This window comes from Chanodichthys erythropterus, chromosome 2 (genome assembly GCF_024489055.1).
Source record: "Chanodichthys erythropterus isolate Z2021 chromosome 2, ASM2448905v1, whole genome shotgun sequence".
In the NCBI taxonomy this organism is placed as follows: domain Eukaryota; kingdom Metazoa; phylum Chordata; class Actinopteri; order Cypriniformes; family Xenocyprididae; genus Chanodichthys; species Chanodichthys erythropterus.
Genome location: NC_090222.1, coordinates 31511255 through 31534199, shown reverse-complemented (window position 1 = coordinate 31534199; position 22945 = coordinate 31511255). Strand labels below are relative to the sequence as shown.

General features: G+C 35.2%; 2 protein-coding genes and 1 non-coding gene across 5 annotated transcripts in view; 1 reads left to right on the top strand and 2 right to left on the bottom strand.

The window, feature by feature from the left end:
• The window catches only part of scap (SREBF chaperone), a 35319-nt gene extending 34153 nt beyond the window's left edge, over positions 1-1166 (bottom strand). Inside the window, exon 1 of the mRNA XM_067409749.1 lies at positions 1029-1166. The gene's annotated coding sequence lies outside the window, so the exon portion shown is untranslated. The remainder of the gene's footprint in view (positions 1-1028) is intronic.
• A 400-nt stretch (positions 1167-1566) lies between these two features.
• Positions 1567-1638, top strand: trnae-cuc (transfer RNA glutamic acid (anticodon CUC)). The gene has a single exon. It is a non-coding gene; the product is annotated as a tRNA-Glu (tRNA).
• Positions 1639-1856: 218 nt separating this feature from the next.
• Positions 1857-12501, bottom strand: dek (DEK proto-oncogene). Of its 3 annotated transcripts, none has more exons than XM_067409718.1 (12): positions 12463-12501; positions 11706-11916; positions 10749-10963; positions 10559-10653; positions 10028-10148; positions 9595-9894; positions 9313-9435; positions 8327-8449; positions 6887-6998; positions 6591-6736; positions 5613-5681; positions 1857-4161 (listed from the first exon to the last, which is right to left on the bottom strand). In XM_067409718.1, the coding sequence occupies exons 2-12, from the start codon at positions 11899-11901 to the stop codon at positions 4150-4152; spliced, it is 1512 nt and encodes a 503-aa protein (XP_067265819.1). In that variant the 5' UTR covers positions 11902-11916; positions 12463-12501; the 3' UTR covers positions 1857-4149. The 3 variants fall into 3 exon arrangements, with proteins under 3 accessions (XP_067265819.1, XP_067265837.1, XP_067265828.1); XM_067409736.1 differs by having other exon boundaries at positions 9313-9420; XM_067409727.1 differs by lacking the exon at positions 12463-12501 and adding an exon at positions 12021-12244.
• Positions 12502-22945: the final 10444 nt, after the last annotated feature.

Genomic DNA, 22945 nt, shown 5'->3' with positions numbered 1-22945 from the left:
CATAAAAAGGACAAAATTTAACTTAACTAGTAATTCCTGTCAGGCGCTTTTTTTGTAAGATTATTGGTCAAAATAAATCTTGAAGAAACATCTAATTTTTTATTATTTATAATCAAAACATAATGATATAAAGTAACTATTTCCAAAACATCTCACAGGTGCTTTAAGTAGAAACACATAAACACATTCCTAAAAACACATACAATCAAATTCATAAGCAACAAATCCATTTACACTAACTCAACAAAAACTGCATATGATTTAGACAGGTTTGCAGTTTAACAAACTAACATAACGATACATACAAAGAAACACTGTGGTACTAACATTGTACAGTAAGGTACGAGACGGTAATACTATGGTACTTCAATAAATAACATGCTACTGCATGGTTTACATTACTTACATGTTACTTCACAGAATACCACAGTACTTTTATAGTACTGCACAAGCTACGTACATAATAATACAACGTGCGGTGCTCAGGCTGATGTAATTTCCACGTTTCTTCTGGCGTTATTGTCAGTCAATTAAACTGGACATTAGCTGAGCTGAGATCAGTCTAACAGAGCTAAAGCTATCAGTCGCTGAACCACATATAACTGCAGTTTTGCATTAACTGCGTCAATGCCCTTTAAAACCCCTCAGATAGTATTTATTATCTTTGTCTTGTGTGAGGAGGAGATGCACCTGATACACGTTTCTATGGTATTAACTTTAGCCGATCAGCTAACGCTTTAGCATTAGCAACAGTTCATGTATGTATAAAGCACCTGGCTGCTATAGTTATATATTATGGATTAGTTTGACGTACATACACATTAAATAGAATAAATCCGTTTACACATTTCATCCATCGATGTGGCGGCAAGCTATACATATTTATCTAGGAAGCGCTCTGACAGCACGTTACTGGACGAGCTAACATTAATAGTGAACACTAAGGGCCTGCCATGCCTCTAAAATGCTCTAATTTAGCAGCATAAGCACAAACCATAGAAAAAAACAGCGTTTAAATCATAGCTTACCCTAATGACAGGTTCTACCCTTCCTCTCTGAGGGCTTGTTTTAACGGTGAATCGCTCCTGTTCAGCTCCAGCAGGCAGGTGGCTGTAAGTCTCTACTGTACTGCCTGCATCATGTCAGCTGCTGTAAGCCACTGCTACTATCCAACGTGACCCCTCAACTTCAACCTCCAGCAGAACAACACTAAAAACGGGTCAATCTACGACCTCTATTGGCCATAACGGGAAATGTCAAACATCTTTATATTTCTCTTTATAAACCGGGAACTCTACTGGCCACAAGATGGAACGAAGATGGAACAGAAACATCGAATTAAATCGAATCTTAAATCGAATTATCTAGTTCGTAAAAAGTTAAGTCATTGCAGTATTGCATAAACCCATTGTATTATAACGTAATATAAAAATTTGTCTTCTGTCAGGTGCATTTAAACACAGGTGTCGGACAATCTTGGATGCTCAACATAATTTAAGAATTTATTGCATTTGTTTATTGCAGGAAATATAAATATGTTCAACTTTCTGACCAATATTATCACACTCCCTGGTGGTCTAGTGGTTAGGATTCGGCGCTCTCACCGCCGCGGCCCGGGTTCGATTCCCGGTCAGGGAATGTAATTTTTGTGTGTGTGAAATTTCCTCGTAGATTTACTCAAAATATTTCCATAAACTTAGTAAACTGCATTGGATAAGATATTTCGAGTGCAAAAGCTTAAGTAACACATTAACCCTCTACTGCACACATGTTGATGGCACATAAAAAAAAATCCACATAATTTTTTGGTTCATTTGGGAACATTTTATTGATTAACCCCAAATGTATTTTTTCGTTGTCTCAAGGAAGGTTGTGCGACAATGGTACAGAATCATACAGAAAATTATCAATAAAAATTCAAGAAATCATTAAGTAAAAAGCGAAAAAACTTGAAAGACATTGATATATTGAATTTGATACATGCATAGGTCTGTATCATGTAGTGTGCTATGCCATACAATGTACTTCATGTAACAAGATTTCACTCCGTACGACACTTCAAAAAGCACCTCTTCTCTGCTGTGAAATAGAGGTGTATGTTACAATTTTTGCACATCACTTTGGGTGTTCCTGCACACCCAGGAACCTTGCATCTTCCCATCTTATAACACGTTGCCAATGTGAGGTATTGTCCAAAACCTCCTCGAAAAGTACAACGCACAACGTTTTACTGAGGCAACAAAAAGAGAAACTGAATTTCTGAACATGCAAAATAAAAAACTTAAAACCTGACAAAAGGCTTCTCTACACCTTCATACACACACACACACACACACACACACACACACACACACACACATTTGTTATGTACAGTTCATGTCACTTTAAATAAGATTACTAAAGCAAATAATCTTGCCTTCTCCTCACACCATGTGCTCCTGTGACCATGTGTCAGAACAGGATGTCCCACCTTTAAATCGTTCTTGATAGTGACTCCCACACCTTACTGGACTGTTCTTTGGTACTTTCTCGACCTTTCTAATGGGCTGTAATCATCTGAAGAAAAATTGACTAAACATAGGGCTTAAGAAAACGTTCCTACTGTGCTGTAGAGGGTTAAAAGTAAACCAATTTTAACTGTAACATAAAATGTAGAAACACTGCCAACAAGTGGCAACTGAACCATAGTCTTAAGAAACAGACAGGTTATATTCTATGAAAAATCAATTTATTACAAAATAAACATCTTCGTTTTTGTTGTGTAGTTTTTGTGATGCATTATATCAGAGTAATATGACTAATGATAACTGAAAAAACTGGTTACTGAGGTCAGTGTATACAACATCATCTCTTGTCCTATCAGAGAACCTAATCTACAACATGGACCTGCAGGATTTAAGATATGTTTGATCCTTATGACTTAATTTAAAATACATAAGAAAGAAAACTGCACATACAAAGCATATTTACAAAAACTCATATGGAAACCACACTGAAACAAAAAATTAAAATGATCAATGCTTTTTGCTCTGTAAAAATTAAAATACCAAATTCTTCTGTTAAACAACACTGAAATGGAAGCTGATACTGTAAAAATGCATGTTGAAATACAATTATAGACCAAAATATTAATGTCTAAAGTTTCATTTTTGCAAATCAGCATCCAAGACCTCAAAAATGAAACCTAGTGCTAATAACAGGTGAGACCAATGAAACAAATACTTTCTAAATATTGCGTATGAGATCTTGGCAATGTCAACTGTAATGTAACTGCAGGCCACAGGTTTTGGGCTGACTGACACAGCCAAGTCTTCTTTTCTAAGACTGTCAAAATGCAATGTAGTGACTATGTGCCATTAAAAATTAAAGGTGCAAAAGAGGATCTTTTCGACGACTGAGAAACCAAAGACTGTTACGAAATGTTTTTGAAATGAGCGCATGTGTAAGAACAACCCCCCTCCTTTCGAGGGAACGCCTCTCAAAACTCGTGCCACGAGTATTGGAACACGAGTGTTTACCACCGGCATTCTCTGTGTCGTGTTAGTGGATTCATTATGTTGGACTCACCGCAGGTAACTCAATCTGCAGTTGTTACTCCTGTCTCCTGACAAAAACACTGCATGCGGAGCCTGTGGAGTGTGGAAAGTTACTGGAGAGTGCAGCCGCGCACGTCTCTCACAAGGAACATCATGGCAGTGATTAAAAAGAGAGGGCCAATCGTTTATGCGATGATCGCGTAAACGATTGGCTGATGTTAAGGCCCTACCTCGTGCACAGATGATGTACATTAATATTATTACTTTCAGTGCACCTAATAAATAGTCTTTTATCAGTTAGTAAAGACAGTTTCAATTAATATTGCAAAAATGTATAAAACAAAACATCCTCTTTAGCACCTTTAAGTGGGGAAAAATATCGTTTTAAAAATGTGGTATATTTCAACAAAAAAACAATCCATATTATTCGCTGTGAAAATCCAAACTTTATAAAAGGCTTTTTAAAATATAAAAAGCAGAATTTGCTGGAAAGTTGAGAATCCTTATATAAAATAAAAATAAAAACAACACAACTGTGAACAGTGTAATCGAGTCTTGTACACAATCTTCACCCTTGCCGTTCTTTTAAATAAGGCATTTTCTTCTCTTCACTTCAGGATATCAACTGAAAAATAAGAAAATTACCCATTATAACTGCTGCCTATTGACCAATCGATTATAAAATACGAGGGGTGTCACGAGATCTTGCGAGACTAAAATGTGACGAGATTTCTCGTCGAGGCGAAAAGTAGTCTCGCGATGTTGTGATCGTTAGGATGTGTTAGGATGATTAGAAAAAAATATGCCACTGCTACGTTTACATTACGCATCCACTGACGTTTTGCTTTGTATTTAAATAAAAAAACATTTAATTCAGTTGTATAACGGTTGCCACCGCTCAATATTTACAGTTACGCTGCATTCACACGGGGCGTCAGCACTTGACGGAGGGCGTGTCTGAAGCTTGTGTTGACGCGACCGTTATAGTGATTACAGCCAATCACATTACTTTCCGGTGTTGCACGAACTGGCTAGCAACTGCTCTAGGGAATTTGCATAGGGCCATCTGATTGGATGATGCCTGCGTTGGCGCTTGAAAAGTTGAGAAATCTTCAACTTCTGCCACTTGCAACACGAGTGACGTCACCCATTCAAAGCAAATGAGAAGCGTTAACGACGACGCCCCGTGTGAATGCAGTGTTACGCGCGATCTCTGAAAGTGAAAGTAAACGCGAGCGCGCATTCAAACGCGCTTTCAATACCCCGCATTTTGAAAGCGGCTCCCTGATGAATACAGATATCTCTCAATATGAAAGCTATTTTAGGCTGGGCAGTGTAGTTGTAACCATCTCTTAGCTCCGTATCATAGAAAAATTTGGTCTTATTTGCACTTTGAATATTGAGAGTGCGATTATGGTGGCACTTAATGTAAAGTGTTACCATAAATATGAATAACAGTTTTCTCTTAATCTTATTAAGCACAAACAGTAAGGTTTCATTTGTTAACATTAGTTAATGCACTGTGAACTATCATGAACTAACAATGAATGACTATTTATATTAACTAACACAATACTGTAGCACATATATTGCTCGTTAGTTGATGTTGGTTAATACATTAATGTTAATAAATGAGACCTTATTGTAAAGTGTTAACATTTTTATTTATACTGTTTTTATTTCTATGATCACTTTGTGGAAAGGAGTTCAGTTAGGAGGTCAAAAGTTGTAGAAGCTCATAAATCATGTACAGTAAGGTCAGAAGAGACTGAAATCATACAGAAGAGAAGTCAGTCAGCTGAGTTAGTGGCAAAACCTTTTACAGTACTTGAGTATTGTTGTCTTTTACTGCATATGATAATTCATGCTCAGAAAGTAGAACTGAAATTACATTCATTACAAGATGATTACTTAAAACATTTCAAATACACCTGCAGAATAATTTTTCTAGTCATGTATTTCGCCATTGAGGATTTCTTAAAAATAGTGTGTAAAAATCTTCTCGTCTCGTCTCATGAGATACCCATCTCGTCACACCCCTATAAAATACTGGATTATCACTTTGGAGATACTTACGCTTTTAACTGTCTCCCGGATGAATTCCTTTCTGCTAGTCAGATCAAAGTCTGGATACTTGTCATAAACCTACAACAAGGAGGAAGTTCATATTTATACAATTATTTGGAAACTCTTCAGGTTGGCAAACTTTAGTATAACATGTTCATATCTATTGTGAAGAACTACACCTACATGAGGGGGGGGGGGGAAGAGAGAGAGAGAGAGAGAGAGAGAGAGAGAGAGAGAGAGAGAGAGAGAGAGAGAGAGAGAGAGAGAGAGAGAGAGAGAGAGAGAGAGAGAGACTTTAATTTGAACTAAGTTTTGAGAAAAAGCATAATTTGTTTGAAGATCGCATTTCGGCTAGATTAATGCATTAACATTCCCACATGTAAAGTGTCGACAAAGCACTGTACCTTCTCACAAGGTTCATAAACATTTTTACCAGTACATTTCCATTACTTTTGAGGCAAATATTCATGACCTAATATTCCATGAAAGTCTATGTAAACATGTAAAATATGAATGTCATTTTTAGTGACATTCATATGACTGACTTTTTTTTTATCTCACCTAAATCATAAATTTTGCTCACTCCATGTATTTGTGTTTTATAATGGGCTCTTTGGCACAATCGCTTACACACAGCAGAAGGAAGCATGATTTCAAATTTTTTTTTAAATGTACAAACAAAAATTTTAAAAAGTAATTACAAACAGTATATATGCAATACTGATACACATGTAAGGCTGTTATGGTAAAGGAAGCCATTTGCGCATCATAAAAGACAGTGAAACACAAAAGAGAGAGAGAAGACGCAGTAAATTCAGTCCCTGATTAAACATTCTATTATACAGATATTTGTGAAGCAAATTTCCATGACCTTTTCTTAATATTCTGGGTTTATTTTTCCAAAACTTTTCCAGGTTTTTCATGACTGTATGATCCCTGCTCTCAATAAGCCTTTTTGTCCTTAATAAATAATATGAAGTAACATACTTGTCGGGTAACCTGCTTCATCGTAACTTCCTCCAAGTTTGCGTCTTTCAGGAGATCCTGGATTGCCTCCTTCAACTGGCCATCAGTTGGTGGTTTTTTAATCATCTTGATCAATGGCTGATCATCATCAGAGCTGTCACTTTCATCTGGAAGGAAAAATACAGCATGTCAAATGTAAATTTGCAGCTTTGATATGGTAAATGATTCCACGTAATGTTATGTTAGACACAACAACAACAACAAAATTTGATTTTAACTTTTGGTCTTGCATCCAGAAGAATTTGCTGCATTATTACCTTTGCTCTTGCTTGCCATCTTTTTCCTTCGGTTGCTGCTACTGTCAGCTTTCTTGGTTTTAAGGACAGGCTTTGCTGGAGCTTTTCTCTTTGCAGCAGGCCTCTTTTTTGTCTAGGAAAATTGTGAATTAAATGGTCAGTTTTAACACATTTTCAAGTATAAATAACTGCAAGAAAGGAAATCAGTTTAAAAACAGAGCATCAGCAAATCTGTAAAACTAAAGTGCTACAAATGTACTTGTTCTTATGGTGTCATAAATGCAGATTTGCTATTTCTTTCAGAGGTGGTTCAAAAGCTCAAATCAGCTTGAATTTATTTTAACAGGGTTCCCACACCTTGGGTAATTTTCAAGGACTTTCCAAGTCCAATACCCTCAAATTCAAGGACTTAATGTCACATTTCAAGTGTCAAGGTTACATTGTGTTACCTTGTAAGATAAATTGTTACAGCTTTCATGTGTCAAACACAACTATGAAAAAAAGCATTTTTTTTTTGCATTTATTTTTTGACCATATGACAGAGATCTGATATTCTATTTGTCGTATTTCTGTTTTGCATAAAACTGAAGAATATTCTGTATATCCTATGTTGCAGGGGTGAGCTGGAGCATGGTACAATATTTTCTCTGCTGGTGCCTCTGTTCTCCTCTTTGTGTCCGTATTCAGTGTGTGCCTGCGTTAACATCCTGTTTACAGACTTCGTAAATATTTCCACATAAATGAAATTTTGGGAAATTATCACAAAGCAGTTTGCCTGCAAGACCGGAATAAAAATTGACCAAATACAACTAAAATCATTTGGATTTATGGCCAGTGGAATAGTCTAGTGCTTCTCTATTTTTTATTATAGTTCAAATCATCCCCCAGGCCAGATTGGACATCTTTGTGGGCCATATGTTTGACACCCCTGCGGTATAGGCTACTGTATTCTAAAATGATCTGATATTAACTTTTGCATGGATTTTATTGAAAAGAGCTTAGGCTCATGTAACCAAAAGTTTTAAGATTTTTTTAAGCTTTTTTCTTGCCTCATTGGTTTACATCTGTGAAACGTTGAGGTACCATCTTAGTAGTTTTGTGCTCGCAAGAACGTCATGGCAATGTACAACACAAAGTACCTCACGTGGGAAACACTTAATGTAATGCGTAAATATGCGTAACTAATGTTAATCAAGAGTTGGCAAAATAACAGAGGACCGGAGGGAATAATATGGAATTTATTCCAGAAAAGTTCTTGCACAAAATAAATTCAAGCACTTTCAAGGACCTGTATATCTGTGTGTTAATTATCAGAAACTTTCCAGGGCCATGAATTTTTTTTTTTTTTTTTTTCACATTCACACACTTTCAAGGATTTCAATGTGCCGTGGGAACCCTGTTTTAACGGTGTTACAAAATTTCAGAATTCAAAAATATTAGCAGTAAGTGTTTGTTTCCAACCTTTTTTACAGTCTTGTCTTCATTAATATCTTGGTCACTGTCATCTGATGCACTCTGATCTGACTTTTTGCCAGATTTCTTAATGGACTTCATGGTGGAAGATTTCTTCTGAGGAGGAGATTTCTGTAAAAAAGCAATGTAAACATAGTAAGATTGTCATGAGGTTTGGCTCTTACAAAAGTCCTGAGGAAAACTTAATCAAGGATAGTCACCCTGTCCACAGAACATGCAAAAATAATGCTATAAATAATGATATAATGCATTGCTATTGACAAGAGTCATATAACTGAATGTTTATGCTTAAAAAAAGTACATAGAGCTGCTAATTTTATTTGTTGATTTTCAAATACAAAACTTGTTGAAATGTTTTCAGTGTGTGCATCAGTTCTTTTTGAACATTTTCATCTCATTTGAACAAAACCGTGATGGTGCGTTAGATAGAAAAATCATGATAATTTTAGTCACTATAATCGTGATATAAAAATTCATACAGTTTAGTCCCTATTTGGATTGTGATTACAATGCAGTTGTTGCAGCTAATATCAACATATTTGTAGTTGTTGACTACAAATACGTTTTGTTTAAGGCCAGTTTGGCCTGTAATAGAGCAAATACAACAAATAAATATGCTTAAAAAAATTCAGCTGATAATATAATTATTAATAATCATTTATATTTTTGTTTTTATTGTTAATATTATCACTCATTGATTCGTATATATTTTCTAAATGTATTTTTTTTGTTTTCTTTTGCTTTTTGTAAAATTCTAATAAAAATACCATTTAAATAAAAAAAAAATTCAGCAACCGGCATCGGCCCATTTACTTGTTAAAAAAAAAAAAAAAAAAAAAAAATTGGCAATTGGAATCGGCCATGAAAAGTCATGACCGGTGCATCCATACAAATAAGCAATTTTTTTTAAAAATAATTTTAAAATGTGTTTCAGATTGCTAAATTATTACTAATAGTAAGCGTTTGTGCCCAACCTTTTTTACATTCTTGCTTTCATGAACTTCTTGGTCACTGTCATCTGATGAAGTCTGATCTGTCTTTTGGTCAGATTTCTTCATGGATTTCAAAGTGGAAGATTTCTTCTGAGGAGCAGATTTCTGTTGATTTGCAGACAAAACACAAGCAATGTAAACACATTAAGATTGTCTAAACTAAATAAATGTGGAGAATTTATGTTAAAATCTTTAGTCACGTGCGTCACATTTCCACATGGCCAATAAAAAAAATGTTCAGAAAAGCAAAAACATTTCACTCACTTCCTCCTCACTATCTTCTTTAGGAGCATCATCATCATCATCATCATCATCATCATCATCTTCTTCCTCTTTATCAGAAGATTTATCTTTTTGACTTGCTGTCACAGATTTCTCAGCGCCCTTACTGTTCTCTTTACTCTCCTCTTCATCATCATCGTCATCATCATCATCACTGCTGGAATCAGTGACAATGGGTTTGGACTTTCCACTTTCTACTTTTTTCTGTAGGTTTTTTCGTTTGGATGAAGATTTTTCTCTTTTGGCATCTTTGGTCGTCTTCTTTTTCTTCTTTAGGACAGGCTGCAGATGGTAAACACACAAAGTCATTGGCGCACAGCAAAAGACAAACATTTCACCAATAATCCCCAGCAGTGCCTTGGCTGTACAGTGCCATTAAATGTGTATTGTTATTGTTCAGAGAAAAAGATCTCACCTTTCCTGAGTTGGTTGGCTCTACGAGAAATTTCATGATCCTCTCTGAAAGAACAGTTTGCGTTCCAGACCTCTCCAGATCAAGAGTCTGACAGATGGTTTTGAGCAGTCCTTTTTGAAGCCTGCCAGACAGACAAAAATCATTATCACACCCACTTTAAACTAATGACAACATGAAAATGATTGGACTTCACATCAAATGGAAAAAATTACTGATGGTTTTATTACGTGCATGAACATGGACATTACTTCACAAAACTGAAATAAGAGCGCAATGACATTATTTTCCTAAAATATTGTTTTAATTCATCAGTATGCGTCAATATTGGGTATTTATTTGCTTCCACATATAATTATCTGCATTGGCCAGAACTGATCCCTACTGTGAGTTATTTCAAAATTGGACGTGGCAAAAAAATGGTGGATCTTCACTGTTAGCAAGCACAATTTCTTTTTTCATGCCTTGATTTAGCACAAGTGTAAATATGTAGTTTTTTTTTTTCTCAAAAAGCACCAAAGCAGTTAGACTTACTTTTTTATTTTCTCCATCTTTTTGATGTAAAGATCACTGTCTATCTCAAAAGGAAATCCATTAAATAGCCTAAGATTTTTCCGCAGTAATGATGCCTGTATGAATATTAAGCAGCATTAAGTTAAAAACAATCTTTATTAATATGTTTTAACCATTTGTGTGTTAAGGGAGTTCTCAAACTAAACCTTACAGTTCCCGGTCGATCATATACAATCTTATGTAGAGGTTTGAGCAGATCGACTTTAAGCTTTCCGATGGAGTGATTAATCCGTGCAATGTCTCCCAGTTTGGCGCCTTTTCCAACGCTCTCAATCTTCAGCTTTTCCTTCCGTCTCTCCATTAAATCAAGTCTCTGGATAATTTTTTTCTCCCGTTTTCCTTCAAGAATTTCGACTTCGGGTTCGACTGAAAAGACAATTACAAAAGGAAAACGATGGCAACTTTTGAGTGGGTAATCTAAGCTTCATTTAATTCATGATGAGCTGAACTAAATAAAAACTCAATACAAACTTATGATGCTTAAAGGGTTAGTTCACTCAAAAATTTAAATAATGTAATTTATTACTCACCTTCATGTCGTTCCACACCTGTAAGACCTTCATTCATCTTCGTAAAACCATTGCGTTCATCAAAACACTGCTTCAGAACTTTGTGAATCAAATCAGTGGTTCGGAGCACCAAAGTCACATGATTTCAGCAGTTTGATATGCAACCAAAATCACTGAATCAAAACAAAATATTCTTATAGCTCAGAAGCAGTGTTTTGAAATCGGCCATCACTAGATATTAAGTCATTATTTAGGTTTTTTTTGGTGCACAAAAAGTATTCTTGTCACTTTAGTTTATAATATTAACACAGAACCACTGTATTCACATGAACTGTTTTAAATATGTTTATGGATCTTGAGAGGTGAAGGCGACATTGACGCCAATTCAGGCCTCACTGAGCCATCTGATTTCATCAAAAATATCTTAATTTGTGTTCCGAAGATGAACGAAGGTCTTACAGGTGTGGAACGACATGAGGGTGAGTAATGACATTATTTTCATTTTAAGGTGAACTAACCCATTAACATTAATTTACATCATGAATAATATTTATTTTAAGTATAGGTTTGTTATCATTTGTTGGTATTATTCAACTTACACAATTTGACTCTGGGTTTAGACTTGCTTTTGGGTTCAGGCTCTTCTGCTTCATCATGCCCTGCATCATCATCAACACCATCAGATGGACTCTTCTTCCTTTTCTTCTTCTTCTTATCCTCTACTTTTATGCATTTTTTCTCCAGGAAAGGATGGGGAAGATCCTCAGTCTTTACAGCTTCAATTTCTTCGCTCATGATTTCAGTTGAATCCTAAATTAGATTAGAAAAAAAGACATCCCGCGGTGTTGTAACAATCAAATTCAACAGAATACCAAAGTAGACAAGTATTACTTATACAATTTATATATACACACACAACAGCTCTATTCGTCGCCGATAATCACACCAATAACAGTGCGCTGGGTTACTGCAGAACGAATTTGGCGCGTGTTTGTATCCCAACTGTATAAACCACAGACACAAACCTTTTGCATGCTTACAAGCTATGAAATTACACTCAAATGTCAGGTAAAGGGGTGAAAATGTAAAATATATAATCAAACGTGAATGAAAATCAAACTTTTCTGTATACATAAAGCTCGCGACTCAAAGCTTTTAGGAGGCGCGAGACTGATAGCACAGCAGACTAGCTTGTTGTCCCGCCTACTTGCTCACAAAAACACAATTAAATTTCCCTTTGCAACAAATCATGGTAAGTCCTGCTTTCGTTTACGTAAAAACACAACTGAGAGAAAATAATACAGCTGATAAAACCTCAATAAAACCCATGCGTTCATACTTTATAAAAATACTCACTGTGTGCTGCTGCCAATTGGTGGTGATGTATGTGCGCAGTCAACATGGCGTTTGAAAAGAAAGGGCGGGCTATCACGTGACCAGGCGGATAAAACCGTATTAAAAGGACAGGTCCCAAAAAAAAAAAAAAAAAAAAAAAAATCATTTACACACCCCCATGTTTTTCCAAATTAGTATGACTTTATTTATTATTGGCATAATGACAACCTCAGTAAACATTCATTTTCGTTGTATGGACAAAGACAGAATAAAGGGACTTTGGTATGGACCAAAAACACAATTATAATGAATGGTGACTGAGACTGTTAGTAACATTCTTTTTAACATCTCCACAGAAGAAGAATCTTGACGTTTTTAACATGAGGCTGAGTAAATTATTGCATTAAATATATGTCATAATGTGACCTACTGTAACTAATGTGTTAAAGGATCAGGTGTCCATATAATTTTATAAAATAGCCACTATTTATATGGTCTAGCTCTGAGTGAACATGAGTGAACTGCAGGGGGTTTGTGGGCAGATGAAAACCTAATCATTACATCATAAAAAAATGTACATGTACAAAATAAATTTGCTTAAAATCTCAGAGGGTAGGCCTACTTTTTTGTATTGTATACTGAAAATAACAAAAAGAGGTAGAGTTTTTCCTAATAACACTGGAAATCACCTGTTCTTCTGTCAGAAACTATTTTGTGCTTTTATTCCATTAAATAGCACATTAAAACATAAAAGGCTCATCATCTGACCTGTTACAGTATTTTATTGGCAATTTATTTTATTTAATTTTAAAAATTTAATGTTAATTGGTTTAAAGGGATAGTTTACCCAAAAATGAAAATTCTTTCATCATTTACCCACCCTCCAGTTGTTCCAAACCTGCATACATTTCTTTGTTCTGTTGAACACAAAAGAAGATATTTTGAAGATGTAGGAAACTGAACAGTTCTGGGACACCATTGACTTGCATAGTATTTTTTTTTTTCCTACTATGGAAGTCAATGGTGCCCCAAAGCAGGCTGGTTACAAACTTTCTTCAAAATATTATCCTTTGTGTTCAGAAGAAGAAAGAAACTCATACAGGTTTAAAACTTGAATGTGAGTAAATGATGACATAATTTACATTTTTGGGTGAACTATCCCTTTAATGATACTGTCTGTTAAAAGGCTGCGAGGATTTCAACCAGATAGAATGTAGAACTACAACTATGATGTCACAAATATTCTATAAATCTCTTGGAGATTTCATTAACATCAGATTATTTTAATCAGCATTTGATCAGTTGAAACTGAATTCTTGTGATACTGAGTTAGGACATGGAGCACAAGTTAATTGCCTCAGCTTTTAAAGTGTTTCATGATGTTCTTTAACAGGGCGAACTCACAGACGTCATCACCAAAGTCCATGGCAAAGAGTTCAAAGCTCACAAGATCATTCTTTGTACCTGCAGCTATTATTTTAACTAAGGACATGCAGGCACACACAGTTAGACCTTGCCGGGCTTATTTACAGTAAAATACTGGCAAAACTGTTGCCAGTAATTTACTATTGATTTAGTCTACAGTATGTTACTGTAATGATACCATGCACTAAATTAAAACTCTTATCTCATTTTATTAGCATAAACCAACTGCCTCAAATTGAGTGCCATTTAAATTTACAAACAAATTTGTATTATATGCTAATAATATGAGCATATTATTACTATGAACTTATTTCTTTAGAGTTCAATAAAACATTTAAAAAAAAAAAAAAAAAAATTTTCACTGCACCAGCAACTACACAGTCAGAATCTGTTAAATAAAACAACATGCAGCATATCACTCTTCATTCTCTTGATCTTCTACTGAAACTAAGCACAGGCGCTACTCTTCAGCACAATGGTGATCCGCAAAACAATTTTACAGTAAACTACTGGCAACAGTGTTGCCAGTATAAAACTGGAAATAGTGTTGACAGTACATAATGGTTTTTAATAACTTACAGTTTGTAACTGTTAAAATACATTTTGTGGGTGTGTCTTTCAACCCCACAGGAACATTCTCTAGTGTCCACACTACAGAGTGAAAGTAACATTGATGCTGTGTTGCCGTGAGATAATTAAGTTAATATTTAAGTGATGATTGAGCATTAATGATGAACACTTGCTGTTAACAAGCAGAACCACTGAAAAGAGGAACAAGAAAGGAATAAATATGAGCAGAAACTGCAACTACGAGCAGAACTACAACTGTCTTCAAGCCATTACACATTATTAGACTTATGACTGACCAGATTAACTTTATTTCTACAAAAGAGATCTTATTGAGAATTAACAGAAGTTTATTTTGGTGAAAACGTTTGATGCCACCATTGAGGAGAATTGTGTTTGCTTTAGTTGAGCTCTTGACATCATTTATTTTTTTCTCTGGTTGCTTAAACTGTTTTTGCAAGTCACATTTATTATGGCATAAACAAATGTGGAGGAGAAAAAAAAACGCTGATAGTAATGTGTTGATGAAAACATAACCTTCACATAGTCTTTTAACTCACTTACTTTATATTGTGTTTTTTCCATTGTTACATTTTAAATAGGCTAATATTTTTCATTACTGCCACTGTGAAACTACAGCAAGTTCCAACAACAACCAGCAATAAAGAGTTTATTTTTAAACACCATGCACAAAAAAAAAAAAAACACACAGATATCAAAAATCAGCACGTCAATCTCAACAATGGTGGCAATAAAGCTGCTTAATTTATTCATTCTGCAGTGCATGCTGGGAGTTTTGTACTATGCTGGCATCCGGCATGCATTGCAATATTAAACTTTTGGATGTCACCATTGTTGAGATTCATATTCTGATTGTTGATGTCTCTGCTGTGCAAGTTATGCAGCTCAAAATATTTTATGCATTATAAGACTTATATATTCTCCTAAATTACTGAAATGTTGCTGGTTCTTAAACTGTTGAATCACAAATATAATCAATAAAGATAAAATACCCATTAAATCAAAGACTAGACACAGAAAGAGATCAGTGAATTGGAAAAGTCCAAGATGATTATAGAATCATCACAACAGCCAAAAACCCTGATCAACTTCAACTTCATGTTGGCTTTGGCCTGCCATAAAAAATGTGTTTTATAAACATTCAGTTACAGCAGCCAAAGAAAACTAATGTAAAAGAGTCAAGAGCCCAACTAAAGCAGACACTGGTCACCACGATGGTGACTGCAAACTTCAATAAATTGTTATTTTCAATAAAACATCAACATCCATATCTGTTCATTCTCAACAAGAACTTCTGTACATGTATGAAAGAAATAATGTCAAACTGGTTAGTGAACTGGTTTCACACTCAGTGTGGCTAAAGTCAGTTGTAGTTCTTGTGTTTCTGCTCATCTCTTCTCTTTTTTTCTGGTCTTGTTTCTCATGTCCTTCGGTGATTCTTCTAATCAGGTGTTCATCAGCGTCTGAATTCACTCACTTCTTTTCATTCATTCTGTCAGGTGCACTATATTAGTGAACTAATGTAGGGAATAGTGAATGAGGGTATAGGGTGTGATTTAGAACACAGCCTTTGAGTGTCGACTTTGAGCGATGTTAACTCACAGTATATTCCTGTAGGCTATTTTCCTGAAGATGACAAATATTACCCAGAATGCAGTGTTTTCTACAGTATATTACTGTTTTAATGGAAAATGGTTTGTTACTGTCCAAATTTGGCCATTTTTCAGTGCATGTTTTGCATTTGTACAATGTCTAGTTTAGTAGACATCTTTATTAATACCATTTGCTCCACAGGATGCTTTTCTCTGCCCCGTGGCCCAACGCGGAGGAACATGTCTATGATATCTAGGAATCTCCTCGGACACTATCCCCTTTCACAGTCAAGGCTTAAGCTAGTCCTAGATTAAAATACATGTTTGAGCTGTTTTAACTGAACTTGTGCTGACATATCTTAAAATATGTCAGTGCCATTGTTTTGCCTCAAGATGCACAGAAGTAATTTTTTTCAAGTGAATGTTTATAAAAGTTACTTAAATGTCCTAACTGAACTAAGGCCTAATCCTGGCTTAGACTAAGCCTTGTCTGTAAAACAGGGGTCTATGTCTCTTATTATTCAGCATGCATATGCCTGTCCTCATTGCTAAAGAGAATGCACAAACATTACACAAACAGCATTACCAGAATATTTGGGGAATGTTTTTACAACAAAAGTCAAACAAAAGTTCCTGGAGGGAAACTTATGCCTAAAGAACTGCACTGGAATCTGTTTACAGAGCATTTCCACTCCTGACGTAGATCTACTGAAAAGCAAAGCTCCCTGCAGAACTTTGAGGAGGATTTGCAAGTGTTGATATGATGATCAGTCAAGATGAGCTAAATGTCAAAAAGGAGGAGATGGTTTTTGAGGACTGATCACTCACCTGAAAACAGGACAGAACACATTGCTGTGCTTCTGCAAGGGGTAAGACAGAGACTTATACAAATTCATCATGTTAACCATATTTTGTTCTGTATAAACTCCTCTTACCTCTGTTTTTTGTATTGCAAATCAGAAAATAATAATCAGCTATATATCAAAATACAGTATTTCACTTTAAGATATACAAAATGTGGTATGAGATTGCCATATAAACAACTTAAAGGGAATAGTTCATCCAAATTTATGAATAATGAATGCAGCACCAGTTCCATTTTTTCCTTAAGTAGAATAGGGAAGGTGTAGGACATAAGCTTTTTGAAGAATACGAAAATGCGGTTTTGGCGGAAGCACTTGGAAAGTGATCATTTGTTTATATAAAGCATATACATTTACATTTTTTTTTTGAAAATGACCAATCGTTTCACTAGATAAGACCCTTATTCCTAGTCTCGTATCGTTTAAAGCCCTTTGAAGCTGCACTGAAACTGTAATTTTGACCTTTAACCGTTTGGAGTCCATTGAAGTCCAATATAAGGAGTATAATCCTGGAATGTTTTCCAAATTTCTTTTCGACTGAAGAAAGAAAGAAGGACATTGACATCTTGGATGACATGGGGGTGAGTAAATTATCAGGAAAATTTGAAAGTGGACTAATCCTTTAAGTTCATATATGAAATCATAATAAATAAATAAATAAATAAGTAAAACATTACACTGAGTAGAACCCTCATTTTGATGACACCTTTGATATAATTTGTGTCAGATGAATAAATTAATAAATTAAGACTTTCTCAAATATTTATTTTTTAAGTTTTAAGCAGATAAAAAAAAAAAACTGTGATTAATTTAAACCATCATACATTTCATCTGGTTTGCATGCAGACGCTTCCATTTGTTTACACCAACTGTTGGAAGTTCAAATAAAAGGACAGTAAATGTATTTGAATCGTGTGCACATTTGCAGATGTGTGCATACTTCATTTATACGTGCGGCCATGTTACAAAGTGAATCTTGTGATGTGGTTTACAAAATTACACCATTCATCATGTGTTGCAGTAACTTACAGGAGGTCATGATTCATGTGTTGTTTTAAAGAACTAAAGAATTGAACGGGACATCAAACCCTGCAAGAGAAAGACTTTTATGAAATACACTTCATACAACTACACTTATTACATATTTTGTAAGGACTTTCAATGAATATTACTTACCTCTAGAAACTCCAGAATAAGATACAGATGACCAGCAGTCCAATTCTACTACAAGACACAAATATAAGTACTGATCAACTTCTATATTTGTATTTACACACTCAGAAGATTCAGATTCAGGTTTCTGTTTGGATAACTGGTCAGCAGAGTATGACAGATATTACAATATACACATAAAATAAGGTATGTTCGGGTTCTCTTCTTTCCATTAAGCCATTATATGATTTAACACATGCTGTTAAAGAACAATTCAACAGTGTTAAACTTTTCAGAACCTCAGTCGTGGGCTTACTTTGATTGTTGATTTTGCTCCTTCCTTTGTTGAAATAAAGAGTCGCACCGACGATAAGTGTTATGAAGACACTCAGAGACACTATTGTGATCATCACTACTGCTATCAGATTAACTGTTACTGCTGCAGGACTGTCAGCTGGGGTTGGAGCATCTGTGATCACTAGAGAACAACAGTAATGTTTTAAAATGGAGATACAAGGTTTTCACCTATATATATTAATAGGATCCCATGTAGGAGGCAACACTCTAAGGACCTTGCACACCGTTTCCTAAAAGTTCTTTAATGGTGATGAAAATTCCGAACCTTTACAGAACATTCGGGATGTAAAATGTCCTCTTTTGGTAATGAAAGTGCTGCAGTTCAAGGTCATCTAACATCAACATCTCATTAAGAAGATTTGAAAGAAACAAAGTCAGTTGTAATAAGTGAAGATGCTGAGATCTAGAGAGATCTGTTAGTGTTTAATGTTCTGTTTCTGTTATGTGAGTTTTGTGAGGTTACCATTGTGCTGGAGAGTAGCGCCTGTGCTTCAGTTAGTGATTATCCAGAAACACTGATGTTCTGCATGTTGCTTTATTTAAAGACAGTAACTGTTGTTGCTGATGCAGTGATACAGCAGTTACATTAGCTCATGCATGTGCTGTTGTCAGTTAATGATTTACTGCAAGAGTTTAGCATTTTAAAGAAAAGGTTTTATAATAATAATCCAGGTAATACCTGTAAAGAGCTTTTTTTTTTCTGGAAAACATTTAAGAAAAAATAGTTTTTGTTTGAACAGTCAATTTTATTAGTCAATTTAGCTCTAATTTTCAATTCAATTTTTTGGCAAGGCCAGCAGGGATGTTCTGAGAACATTTCCAAATAAAATATGGTTCCCTAAACATTCAGTGAACGTCCTGAATGTTCTGTGAATGTCCGCCAAATAACGTCACACAAACCTTAAAAGAACTTTACATCATGACCATCTCTGAACGTACTGGGAACATTACTAGACAACGTCCTTAACACCATTGGGAACATTCTGAGAATGTTCTGAATGTAAAAGTTCTAGCGGGGATAGTTTTACTAAAAATCCATAAATGTGAATGTCTGTCAAAGAGTCTGCATTGAGACAGAAAGAGTTAGAAATACTGCATTGAAAACACACCTTTCATCACCAGCTTCACCTCATAGCAGGTTTTTTCACTCACTCTGCACTGATACCATGATCCATCAGTGTTTGCTGCATCCCTTATAAGCAGAGATCCATTCCTTAGTGTTCTCGCTCTCTCATACAGAGGCCTCATGTCTCTCTCTGTGCTGTTTGAGGGATTGTTTGGAGGGCGGTATTGGGCTATTTCTGTTGATTGGTGACCATGAAAGAGTTTCCAAGTCACTTGCTCAGTTCTGTTTTGTAGAGGATGTTCAGAGCATGGCAGCAACACTGAAGAGTCTGGAGTCGCATGGACAGAGTCCAAAATTTTACACTCTGAAACCGGAGAAACATTTTTATTACAATAGTTTTCATGAGGATTATTTGCTCATTTCAGAAATTGGCATTCTCACCTCTGACTCTCAGGTTAATAAGAGTTGTATTAAGGCAGTCCAAATCTTTGTAGACGTCACATTCATAACGGCCTTGATCAGATAAACTGATGTCTTTCAGGTAAAGTGTAACACTACCAGAATCATTTCTCACAGACCATCTCTGATGCTCTGATGCTGGAGAGGTGTCTGAATACATTAGGATGTGTTGAACCAGGTCAGTTCTGCGTATTTTCACTGTCAGAGACTCCAGCGGGTGGGTTGTGGTTAGGTAAGAAATAGACATATTGTCGCCCTGAACATAATTTATGTTCAACTGATGGACCTGCTTGCATGGTCTCTGTGTCGCCACTAAAAGGAAATAAAGAGCAAAACGAGACAGAGTTGAGATACCGAGCTGAGACATGGAAACCACAGCATTTACAGTAATAAACAGCACTTTTTACCAACTGGTTCTACCTCTAACCCTAGGTTTCACAGACAAGGCTTAAGCTAGTCCTAGACTAAAATGTATGTTTGAACTGTTTTAACTGAAAGCAACTTGTATTGACATATCTTAAAATATTCCAGCACCATTGCATTGTCTCAAGATGCACACCCGTAATGATTTTTTTCTAGTGAAAGTTTATAAAACGTATTAAATACCTTACTTGAACTAAGGCCTAATCCTGTGGTAGGCCTGGTCTGTGAAACAGGAACCTAATGTGTTAATAGACTGCATGAAATGAGAACCAAAATAAATGTTTTACCTGAAAGAAACTTGCACTGACATATCTTAAAATAGTCAGTGCCATTGTTTTGTCTGACGATGCTTTTTTTTCCTAAGACATTTTTTTTATTTTTAAAGTTACTTATGTCCTAATTGAACTAAGGTCTAATCCTGGCTTAATCTAAGCCCTCTCTGTGAAACCAGGCCAAGACTTAATTTTGTTGCCCCCCCAACAGATATTCTACTGATTTTGCAACTACATGTCAACTTATTCTACTAACCCAAACTCTAACACCTAACCCTAACCTAACACTCTACTATACTATAGTCTACTACACTAATGAGAGTTAGTTGACATATAGTTGCAAAGTTAGTTAGTTAGTTAGTAGTGTCTAAAGTGGACAATCGAAATAAAGTGTAACCGTGTTTCTTTCCAACATGCAGACAACATACAGGCTGCACATAATAGGTGCAGCCTGTTGCTCAATTATGTGGTTTTATTTAGTTTATTACGTTTTTATTAAGTTTTACAATTGTTACCATTGTGCAGAAAAGTAGAGCTCATGGTTAGGTAGTGGATAACTGAATGTAATGATAAGTTGAAGCATGTTGCTGTGTTCAGTGAGCAATAACTTTGCTATTGCTAGTGCAATAACAAGTGTGTTCTTTTTTGTGTTGTGTTAACAGAATACATTCTTTTAGATGTATGATATAATTCAAAGTCAAATAAAAATAAGTAATTTCTATATTTACTTTAAATCACACACTTTTAAGATTCAACTTAAAATAAAAAAAGCACATTTTACTAAATATGTTAAAGGGTTCATTAATTGCTCACCCTTATGAGGTTCCCCACCCGTAAGACCTTTGTTCATCTTCCGAACACAAATTAAGATAGCCTATTTTTGTTGAAATCCGATGGCTCAGTGAGGCTGCATCGCCAGCAGACGTTTCCTCTCTCAAGATCCATGAATGTAGTTCTAAAAGCATATTTAAATAAGTTCCAGTGAGTACAGTGCTTCAATATTAATATTGTAAAGCGACAAGGATATATTTGGTGGGCCAAAAAACTAAATTACGACTTATATAGTGATGGCCGATTTCAAAACATTGCTTCAGTAAGCTTCCGAGTGTTATGAATCTTTTGTGTCGAATCATGATTCGGATCGTGTATCAAACCGCCAAACTGCTGAAATCACGTGACTTTGGTGCTTCGAACCGCTGATTCGACTCAAAAGATTTATAAAGTTCCGAAGCTTCCTAAAGCAGTGTTTTGAAATCGGCCACCACTATAGTCATTTTTTTTTCACAAAAATATTCTTGTCGCTTTATATTATTATTTTTGAACCACTGTACTCACATAAACTAATTTAAATATGTTTTAGTACATTTGTGGATCTTGAGGACATTGCATTGGCTATGCAGGCCTCACTGAACCATCAGATTTAAAAAAAAAAAAAAAACTCTTAATTTGAGATTTAATTTAAGATCTTACGGGTGTGGAACGGCATGAAGGTGAGTAATAAATTACATTATTTTCATTTCGGGGTGAACTAACCCTTTAATTGGGTCATTAGCCTAAATAATTTAAGAGATTTTACATTTATTCAGGTAGATTCTATTAAAGAATTAAACTTTAAAAACTAGGCTACTCAAAATATCATGTGTAATATTGTCACCATATTTTTTTTTAAATAAAAAGCTCATACCATTTTTTTTACAGTGTACAAATTGTGTCAGTCTGTGATTAGTGGTGGGTATTTTTCAGTGACTGTACAGTAGGTGGCGACAAGTGATTATTTGAATTATTTACCAAATCAATTTGTTGAACCCCTTAACATTCTTGTAAAATCTTCCTAAAACACCTAAAAAGTGCATACCAAAATTAATTGCATGCTGTTCTTGAACCATTTGGAGTATATGCATGGTTTTGTTTTGTTTTGTTTTTTGAAAGGAATGTGTACTCTGTAGGCAGTACAGTGGAACACTAACAGGTTAAACTATGATTCATTCTGGAACCAAACGTCACTGTTGTGTTGCTTAGAAATGCTAAAGTTCCTTCTGCTTTGAACTTACTGGTAACTATTTTCATTGGTGAAGCACAATAATACCACCTGGCCATTTTGTGGTTACAATTTAAGTTAGTAAAATCAAAATGAACTAGCAATATCACAGTCATGCCATTTGTATACATTAGTGTGACTGTAATATTCAGAGCCACAGCACTCTTGTCCATGTGATATTGATTAATTAAAGTAAATTATAAAATATTGGATTAAAAACACACCTTTCATCACCAGCTTCAACTCATAGCAGGTTTTTTCACTCACTC

Coding starts and splice junctions, on each gene's coding strand:
- dek (XM_067409718.1), bottom strand. CDS start 11,901: ATGAGCGAAGAAATTGAAGCTGTAAAGACTGAGGATCTTCCCCATCCT. Junction 10,964..11,705: donor TAAACCCAGAGTCAAATTGT/GTAAGTTGAATA, acceptor TTGTCTTTTCAG/TCGAACCCGAAGTCGAAATT. Junction 10,654..10,748: donor TATATGATCGACCGGGAACT/GTAAGGTTTAGT, acceptor ATATTCATACAG/GCATCATTACTGCGGAAAAA.